We start from the raw sequence: 9,913 nt of genomic DNA, 5'->3' as shown, positions 1-9,913 counted from the left end.
TGGAAACTGCAGAAGTGTCTTTATTCTTTTAACTGTCTTAATATTTACAACGAACAAAAAGAACTGGCATTGGCTCACACAGTGGCTGACGGCTGAACAGATGCGGAACTGGCGTAAGGTTGGCCCGCAAGCAAGGATCGACCGAGTCCCGCTGCTTGCCATCTTGGTGGGGCAGGGGAGTGATCTCTTGGGCTCTGGCCCGGTTGGGGAGGGGCCAGCCGAGCCCAGCCCCACAGCTCCCAAGGTCTCGACAGCTGAGCCAGTGAGGAGCACCCCTCCAATCCTGCCCTCTGCCACCCGCCACAAAGGGAGGGGGCATTTGGAATGCCCAGGAGGCCCCCTAACACTGTCCAGCCCCCCTCGAGAACAGCCCTTGGGGCCCCCACACTCCTGCAGGTGGGAGGTGGGAGCCAAGGCCTTCCTGGCCAAGCTAGAGGTAGCCAAAGACATTGAAGATGGGTGGGGGCATGGCCGGCTTGGTGGGGATGGGCTTGAGAACCACGGGCCTGCACACTTTCTGCCCCAGGCCATCCACGTCCTTGCAGAAGTGGCTCAGCTCCCCAGGGCGGCCGGGGCTCTTCTGCCACAGGCCCAGGCCGGGCACGGGGCTCGGGGGCAGGGCCCCCGGAGGGCCAGGGTAGATGGGCTGTCCATGGTACTGGAAGGGGCAGCAGCTCCAGGCATTGACCCGGCCCACCAGGGGGATCCCCGGCATCTTGAGCAACTCCTTGTCAGCCAGGGCCCTCGGGGACAGGGGCACCGAGGCCGTCTCGGGCCCCAAGGGCTCCAAGCCCTTGCAGTGTTTTTTACCCTCATAGGGAGCTCCCTCCCTGGGGCCCAGTCCCCCCTCCAGCCCCAGGGGGTAGCTGTGGGTGGGCCTCGGCTCTTCCCAGAAGGACGCAGGCAGCTGTCTTTTCCGCATGGGCACCTGGCCAGGCCTGGCAGCTTCTGGATCCTGCCCCTGCAGGGCCTGCTCGTGGGAGAGGCATTCCTCCGGGAGAGCGCTCCCCAGCGCCTTCTCCTTGCAGCCGGGGCTGGAATCGGGGCAGGAATCGAGGAGCAGCCTCCCCGGCCGGTCCTCGGGCCCCCTTTTCAGGTGGGGCTCAGCGGCTCGGCTGGGCAGGCCCCGCGGGAGCCGCGAATACTTCTGGGAGAAGCGTTTGAGCTGCTTCTGCAGGTACTTGCGGTGGTCCACGGAGCGGCGGCAGGGCGCGGACTTGTCCAGGGCGGCCTTGATGTCGCTGGATGCCAGGTTCACAAAGTTCAGCAGCATCTTCACTTCACTGTCGGATGCCATCACCAGGGGACCACTGCGCGGGGCTTTCCATGAAGGGGGGTGCTCTGTAGGGAGCTGACCTGGGGGACACGACAGGCCGTTGGGGGTCTCTCTGAGCAGCCACACCCCGCCCTGCCTGCCCATGGGCCACACCACCTGGCTACAGTGTCCCCGGAGCCCCCGTGGCCCCCGAGCAGAGCCCTGGGCAAGCGGAACACCTGCTCCTGTCGCCAGGCATTTCCTGAGCCACTGTGACGGGGACAGGTGCGAACAGCCTTGCGCAGCCTTTCTGAATTTGTTGCACATTTCTGGCAGCGGAGGCTCAGAGAGGTCAAGCCGCTGGCCCGAGGCGACCCAGCCATAGGTGGCCTTGCTGGGGCTGGAGCCCAGGTCTCGGCCCCGCCAGCCACACGCCGCGCTGCCAACGCGCACAACTTTGCCGCCGCCGCCGAGGTCTGCATGTCTCCAGCTGGGGCCAAGGCTGCACTTTAGAGAAAGCCAAGCCCCCTTTCTCCCTGGCGGTGGCCTCCTCCTCCCCCCCCACCCCGCCCCCAGCCCTGCCAGCATCAGCCCCCCTTCCCAGTCCCCACGCTCCACCCCCGACTCTCACGCAGGACCAGAGGCAGGACCCCTGTCTGCACTTCCTCCAGCCCTGCCTCGCAGGCTCCCCCGCCAAAGCATCTGCAGCAATTTCATGCTCCTAGGCCGGCCGCCGCCCGCAGCACCTCACCCCTCCCCCCGGCCCCAGCCTGCCCCACGCCCCCCCACCCAGCCGGGCCGGAGCCTGCGGGCCTCCACACTGACCGAAGGTGCGGGCCCCGGGCCCCGGCCAGCGTGGCCCGGCAGGTTCCCCGCCGCAGACCTGGGGCAGGCCCGGCGCGGCCGGCCGAGCTCCGTGGGGCTGCAGGCAGTTGTGCAGCCCTTGAGTGGGCTGAATGGAGGACGACTCCCCGGAGCTGGGGGGCCCTCAGGCCAATCAGGAGCGCCTCTCCAGACACAAAGCATCCCAATCAGGCGGCGGCGCCCCGTTCCCACATTCTTTGCCGGCACAAATTGTCACCATGGGGACCGTCACAAAAAAGACAGCTCCCCAATGCCATCATTCCCCGGTAAAGTTCTACCCTTCAGCCCCACTCTGCTCGGCCTCCACGCCCCTCCTCCCCTTGACCTCGGTTCCCTGGTTTCTCGAGGGGGCGGGGGAGTGTGTGAGGGTGTGTGTGTGTGTGTGTGCGTGCGCGCGCACGCAGGACTAATGTCCAGGAGCAAGGAGGGGCTGGGCCCGATGCAGAGCGGCGCGCAAGCCTCCCCTAAAAGACCCCAGGCCTGCAGCTGCCATGCTCCACTGCAGACAGACAATTGGACGGGGTAAGCTGGGGCGGGCTGCTCTCCCCACTGTCCTTGAGTGCTGAGTGGTCCTCTCTGTCTCTGTCTCTGCCTCTCTGTCTCTCTCCAGCACCCTCGCCCCCGCCACCTGCTGGGATCCCCAAGCGCTGGGGTGCTGGAGCACCCGCCAAGCGGGGAGGTCCCTGGGTGTCGGGAAAGGTGGCCGGGGAAGGGCCTCTAACGAGGTGCCGGGATATCCATGGGAAGGGAGCCGGGGCTCTCAGGAATCTTGTCTTTATGTTTGCTCCCTCAATTGAGCTGCACAAAGCCTGAATTGCCCATTCAGCGCGGCTGGACAAAAGGGTGGCGTTGCACGGTCCCCTTGCATTTGTAGTCAAACAGTTAGGGACTTAAATCGAGTCGTCATGATGGAGAAAGAGGTGGACAAAGCCCATAGAATTGCCATCAGCAAACATTTTCCTGTGTCATATTAGCCAGTCTCCATGGCTCCCCCTGGCCTGGGGACAATGGCACAAGTTTGCACACTTGGCTACTGTCACCGTGCCAACGCCGGCAGGGCTGCAAGCAGGGCTGCTGTGAGTGAGCGAGCGAGGGAGCCCGGGGCCGGCACTGGCCCTGCCTCCCCTGGCCAGGAAGGTGAGGCCGACCGCAAGGGAGGCTGCCTGGGAAATGCTAATGGGTGAGGCCTCCGTGCCAGCCAGCTCCGTGGGCCCCTCTCACGCCTCCCAGCCTCTCCCAGCCCGCTCTGCCTTCTCTCCTCCCCTCCTCTTCTTCCTCCCCCTTCCTTTCCTTCCAGGTCCTGTCTGCCTGTCCGCCTGGCTGACAGTCTGCGCCCAGCGCACCTCTGTAGCACAGCCATTCATCTCCGGGCCTGGGCTGCAGGCACTGGCAGGCAGGGCAGGGGCTCCACCCAGAGTGATGGCCCCACCCCCTCCTCTGGCCAATAGACAGCTGCCGTGGGGACGAGACACCTGCCCACAGTGGCCTGACTCCAAGCCACCGCCCCCCCTGGCCTGAGGGTGAAGGGTCTGGAGGCCGCAGGGCACCGGGGAGCTGTAGCTCAACCTCAGCCCTGCAAAGCCAGTGCTGCTTTCCCGTGCCTCTTCCCCTGCTGTGGGGGTTGGGGAAGAGCTGATGAGACACGAGACGGCAGTGCTCATGGACTGGGGTGGCCTGGAGCATTCCTGGCGGCGGCAGCCTCTGCACGGGCGAGATGTCGGGGGCCAAAGGTTTCTGCAGCTCATCCCAGCCCACCCTGTGGGTCTGGGCCAGAAGCATCCTTCCTGCTGCTGACCTCCTGGCACGCACGGCTGGAGAGACCCCCGATGCCTTGTGGTCACCAGGTTAGGCCCTTGCCCGGTGCCCCCCACTGTTCCCTGCTTGCCTTCTGCACAGAGGCTGAAGGGTATTCCAAGCCGATACCCACTTGCCAGCATCCACACACTCGGCTGCCCAGAGAATGGCTTCAAGCATCCCCGGTCCACTCCCAGGATGGCCGGTATCGGCGCCCGCGCCATGCGGGTCCCTGTCCCTGGAGCAGCCTCTCTCTCCTAAGAGCAGTGAGACATTTCTGAGCCGCCCTGCTGGCGTCTCAGCTTCATCCAAGGGCCCCCTGCACTTGCAGTCATGACAGCCCATTCTGGCAATGTCTCCCCATTTCTTAGCCCACAAGATATCTCCGCAACTGGCAGGCAAGCTCTGTGGGAGTCATGTCAGCCTCCGAAGCAGGCTCTCCACGGGGGTGAGAGCTTGGTGTAACAGTCAGAGCACCTGGCTCAAGTCCCGGCCGGCTCCATGTCCAGGCCCAGCTTCCTGTTAACGCGCATCCTCGGGGTAGAAGGTGATGGTTCAAGTGCACGGCCCCTGCTATCCGTGCAGGAAACCTGGTTGGAGCTCCTGGTTCCTGGCTTTGGCCTGGCCCAGCCCTGGTTGTGGTGGGCCTTTGGGGAGTGAACTAGCCGATGGAAGATCTCTCTCTCTCTCTCTCTGTCTGCATTTCAAATGAAATGGAAATAAAACAGCTCTTCAAGTGGGCTGTTCTTCCACCAAGTCCTTTTAGAAGAGAGAGAGAAGGAAGGAAGAGACAGACAGGAGGAAGGAGGAGAGGCAGGAACATGGGCCGGAGACACCGCACGGCATGCCTGCTCAGAGCAGTGTTCCGTGGCCTCCCACGCGTGGTCTCTGAGAGCCTGGGGTCAGTGCGGCCACATACGAATCAGGAAATTCGGGTGAGTTACCTTCCCAAGGCCTCACAGCTAATCACTGGCCGCACTTGAACTTGAAGCCAGGCCTGCCCTTGAGCAAAGCCTGTGCTGGATCCACCGCCTCACTGCACCTCCTCCAGCTCCTCCAGAACCTGCCCCAGTGCCGTTGGCTTTGAGAGCCCTGGAGCACAGATTCTCTGCCAAGCCCTGTGTTCGGCTCTTCTCTCCCAGAGGAATATGGGAGCCACAGCTACCTGAGATCCGTAGAGGGGAGAGACAGTGGCCCTGCACTGACCGGGCCACGCCCTGTGCCTCAGCCGGGGCTGCTGGAGGCTGCCCACCTCCTGCTGGGGAAGGCTCCCCTGTGTTTGTCTGAGAGGCCAGACCCAGCCACAGCCCCCTGCACTGTGGCTGTGTGTGAACCCGGAGGGCGCCCTCTGCCGTATCTCTAGTTGATGACACCCTGGAGAAGCCTCAGCCCTGGGACCTTCAGGTCCAGCTCAGCTGACCACGGCTCTCAGCATTCACAGCCCACTCCGGCAGGAAGCCGCAGCCGGGACAGCTCTCCTATCCTGTGTGCCCAGAGCCTGGTCTCCTTCACCAAGCAAAGCTCTTGGGGCCTGGCCCTGGATACCCTACCCACTCCATAGAAGAGCACTCCCCCTGTGCACTGCAGGCAGTGGCTTCCTGTCCGGCCCCACCCTGTGCTCCAATGACCTTGGCCCAGAGCCGGCCTCTGTGGAGCACACTTGTGGCTGCCTTGCTTCTGCTTCATGACGAACTGTGAAGCCTGGGGCCGTGGTGCAATGGAGCTGGACACAGCGCTTCACGGCCACGTCCCCTGCACCAGGCCAGGGCTTCCGTGGGCTCTGTTAAAGGCATGTGGGCCATGCCGCCTGCCACAGACCCCACTGCAGCGGGAGCCTCCAGCCTCGACTTCCCCGACCTGCTGTCACCGCACATTTCCGACGTTCCCCGTGTGCTAACCACACCTCCAGTATACTCAGGGACTCCCAGCTTCACATTGCCTCCCTCAGACACCTGCTGTCGGCTGGGGGACAGAGGGATGGCCCCTGCTCTGACTCCGTGACTAAAGAGCCAGCTTCCACCCACCCACTGGGGAAGCAGAATGGCCCCTCCCCGCTGCGGCTCAGCCCTCACCCCGCCACACGTGTGGACCGGACCTGCAGCAGAGAAGAGGCAGTGGCCTAGCAGGTGCAGGCCGAGCCTGGGGCCAGAGGGGCCGCCTGGGCAGGAGGTTTCCACGTTGCTGCTAAGCAGAGAAACCCACTTAAAAATACCGGGGTGGGGGAGGACGGCTTTTGGCTTAACAGTGCGGTTTGAGACTGCAGTTCGAGACACCTGCATCCCACATTGGAGAGCCTGGGTCCCAGTCTGACTTCTCCTGGGGTGCTTTCTTGGGGTGGGGTGGGGGACTTGGCACAGAGAATTAGCAGACATGAAGGAGCTGTCCGCCGCCCGCAGGACAAGGGTGTTGAGTGGCAGGGGCAAAGCGTGGAATCATCTTTCGGTGGAAAGCTGCGGTCTAGAGATGTCAGGTTGCAGATCCCAGATTCCAGGCTCTGCGCCAGCCAGCCTCCTGACCATGCAGACCCTGGCAGGCAGCGGTGGTGGCTCAAGTTGCCGGGGGGGGGGTCCCTGCCACCCACATGGGAGATCTGCCTGGCCTAGCCCTGGCCTTGGCCCCGCCTGGTCATTCTGGGCATTTTAGAAGTGAAACAGTGGCCGGCACCACAGCTCAATAGGCTAATTCTCCGCCTGTGGCGCCGGCACACCGGGTTCTAGTCCCAGTCGGGGCACTGGATTCTGTCCTGGTTGCCCCTCTTCCAGTCCAGCTCTCTGCTGTGGCCAGGGAGTGCAGTGGAGGATGGCCCAAGTGCTTGGGCCCTGCACCCCATGGGAGACCAGGATAAGTACCTGGCTCCTGCCATCAGATCAGCGCGGTGCGCCGGCCATAGTGTGCCGGCCACGGTGGCCATTGGAGGGTGAACCAATGGCAAAAGGAAGACCTTTCTCTCTCTCTCACTGTCCACTCTGCCCATCAAAAAAAAAAAAAAAAAAAGAAGAAGAAGAAGAAGAAGAAGAAGAAGAAGAAGTGAACCAGCAAATGGGAGCATCATCTGTCAGTCTGTCTCTCCCTCTGCCTCTCCAATAAAAAAAAAATACCCTACGAGGAGTTCCCACACGTGGAATCCCACACGTGATAGCAGTGTGCTATGAATACGTATTTGCACAACCACACACATCGCTTGTGCTTACTTTGCAAACAAGGCCGTAGAACATCTAGAAAAATCTAGATTTGCAGATACATGCCTAAAGTGGTCATTTTTTTTTAAAAACGGTGACCTTGGCGTTTTAGGACCCTCATCCTGTGCAAAGGAATTGCCCAGGAGGCTCTGACTGGGCCCCCAGAAGGGCTGACCGGCCCCTCGTGTGCAGGCGCCCGGGGGGGGGACTGCTTCTGTGTGTCTGCGTGTTTGTTGCTGCAGGTTCCAGGATGTCGGGTTTTAAAGAGCCAAAAACAAACGTAAAAGGAAACTTTGCATCCTCACCCTTGTACAGGAAGTTCAGTTCCTAAAGGAGCACCATCTTCTCACTGTTGGAAAAAGAGTGACCCAGAGAGGGGCAGTGATGGCCCAGCCACACCAGGCAGAAGCAGGCCCCCGGCGGAGCTGCCCCTGCCCCTGCCCTGACACCTGCCGGAGGCCGGAGCATGTGTGAGGTCACTTGCTCTTTCCGGGTGCCCTGATCCCTGTCTGGAACGGGGAAGGAAACTGAGGCGCAAACCGTGTCGGGGAATTGCTCCTGCTCTAAGCTGACAGCGGTGCCAGGGTGGTGAACGCACCCCAGGAAACCTGCCGAATCCATAGGCGGTGCAGCCAGAGACATCGCAGGCCGAGTTATGCAACCCTCTTACGAAACAGCCGGACTTCTCCCGAGGCCAGCCCGAGGCTCGCTGTCAGCGGCAATCACAGCAGGGCCAGCTTCTAGCTGCTTGATCTGACGGGAGGCGGCGTCCGAGGCAAATGCCATGGGCAGCCAAGCCGGGGGATTCCCGCCCTGGCTACCTCCCCTCCCTGCTGGAGCGGAGCGCCACCGGGGCCGTGCCCGGGCAGTCGCATTGCTGGAGAGATGGTGTGGGCCGTCAAGTCCACCTTGCCCACGTTGCTGTCACAGTGAAGGGTGACAGCAGCGTGGTCTCGGGCCTGTCACTTCCCCTCCCCATCCGCAGTTCATGGCCTCTGTGCGGCGCTCCGGTACGTACGTCTCGGTGCTGGTTACGAGAGTATCCTAACGTGCATGGGTTGCAGATTCAACATCGCAGAATCTGGAGACCCACCTGGCCTCCCGGGCTTCCTGGAAGGGGCCGGGACCCAGTGGGGTCAGCGCTGGTGGTCTGAGCTGCGAGGGCTCCTGGGTGTCCGCGGGGTGCAACTCGGAAACTCCACGTCACGTGGAGCGGGAGAGCGGCCTCCTGGCCTTGTCCTGCTCTGCGCCCAGTCTGTCCGCCAGCCCAGGGGTTTCTGTGGGGTCTCTTGATGAGTCACAGTCGATCTCTTCTGTCCCCACAGCTTGGGGGTGGGGGGGAAGGGCAGGTTTCGTCAGGCCATTTGTCTGTGTCCGTTTCTAGCTCATGCGATGTTTCCCATGCACAACCCATCTCCCACTCTTGCTGTGTCTGCCTTTCGTGCCTGGCTTACTCCACTCGCACAGTGTCTTCCTGGCTCATGCGTGCTGCGGCCTGTGTCAGACAGTGTCTTCCTGGCTCATGCATGCTGCGGCCTGTGTCAGACAGTGTCTTCCTGGCTCATGCGTGCTGCGGCCTGTGTCAGACAGTGTCTTCCTGGCTCATGCGTGCTGCGGCCTGTGTCAGTTTCCTGCCTCTTCCAGGAGAACTGCTACTCCGCGTGTGCTCGAGACATGCTTGGTTTGCCCACTCACCGGAGAGTGGGTTGTGTAGCTTTGCTTAGCCTGGCAATGTGGTCCATCACATGGACTGGCTTTTACAAACTGAACTAGCTTTGCATTCCTGGAACAACGTCCACCTGCTGCGGTTGTGATGCTTTTTATCTGCTGTGAGCTCAGTTTGCTAAAACTTTGTTTAGAGATGTTTGCTGTTTCCCCGTGTTCGTGAAGGATTAGCCTTTTCAATTCTTCTTGTCTATCCTCAGGGTGATGCTGGCCTCATAAATGCACTGGGAAGCCTTTCCTTCTCTTTTTTTTTTTTTTTTCATGGATGGAGTTGGTGTTGCTTTTTCTTGAAATGTTTAGTAGGCTCCTCCAACCAAACCATCTGGGCTTGTAGATTTCTTTATCAGGAGGATTCATGCTACAGATTTAAATTAAAACAAATTAAGTTACAGCATCGTCACCACTCAGATCATCTGTGTTGTGGTGAACGAGTTTTGACGGTTGGTGGCCTTTAAGGAGTCCGTTGCTGCTACGTTGCACACGGAGTTGTCCGTGGCATGCTGTGTGGCGCCCCTCATGTCACCCAGCTGTGCGGCGATGTCCGATTCAGGTCTCCTGAGAAATCTGTGACTTCTCCCTTTTCTGTCAGTCTTGCTGGAAGCTTAGACATTTCTTTTTTTCTTTTTTTTTTTTCTTTTCTTTTCTTTTTTTTTTTTTTTTTGACAGATAGAGTTAGACAGTGAGAGAGAGAGACAGAGAGAAAGGTCTTCCTTCCTCTGGTTCACCCCCCAAATGGCTGCTACGGCCGGCGCTACACTGATCTGAAGCCAGGAGCCAGGTGCTTCCTCCTGGTCTCCCATGGGGTGCAGGGCCCAAGCACTTGGGCCATCCTCCACTGCCCTCCCTGGCCACAGCAGAGAGCTGGCCTGGAAGAGGAGTAGCCGGGACTAGAACCCGGCGCCCATATGGGATGCCAGCACCGCAGGCAGAGGATTAACCAAGTGAGCCACGGTGCCGGCCCCAAGCTGCTCTTGGTGTTTAACGTGGGCATATTGGTGCTATGAAGTTTCCTTTCAGCACGGCTTTGGCGCCTCTCATGAGTTCCAGTTTGTTGTACTGGTGTTTCCATTTGGCTCGGTATTGCGTTGTTATGTCC

General features: G+C 60.8%; 1 protein-coding gene across 7 annotated transcripts in view; it reads right to left on the bottom strand.

Annotated features, from left to right (window-relative positions):
• FAM181A (family with sequence similarity 181 member A) overlaps window positions 1-9,913 on the bottom strand; it is an 11,511-nt gene continuing 1,598 nt past the window's right edge. The window contains exons 2-3 of one of the 7 annotated variants that reach the window (XM_070065560.1): window positions 8,186-9,175; window positions 1-1,356 (exon numbers count right to left, since the gene is read on the bottom strand). In XM_070065560.1, coding sequence (XP_069921661.1) covers window positions 431-1,297 — 867 coding nt within the window. In that variant the 5' untranslated portion in view covers window positions 1,298-1,356; window positions 8,186-9,175 and the 3' untranslated portion in view covers window positions 1-430. The other 6 variants (XM_051826118.2, XM_051826120.2, XM_051826121.2 and 3 more) reach the window with 6 other exon arrangements.

This window comes from Oryctolagus cuniculus, chromosome 20 (genome assembly GCF_964237555.1).
Source record: "Oryctolagus cuniculus chromosome 20, mOryCun1.1, whole genome shotgun sequence".
Classification (NCBI taxonomy): Eukaryota; Metazoa; Chordata; class Mammalia; order Lagomorpha; family Leporidae; genus Oryctolagus; species Oryctolagus cuniculus.
The sequence above is the reverse complement of the archived record's forward strand: the minus strand, read 5'-3'. Positions and strand labels throughout refer to the sequence as shown.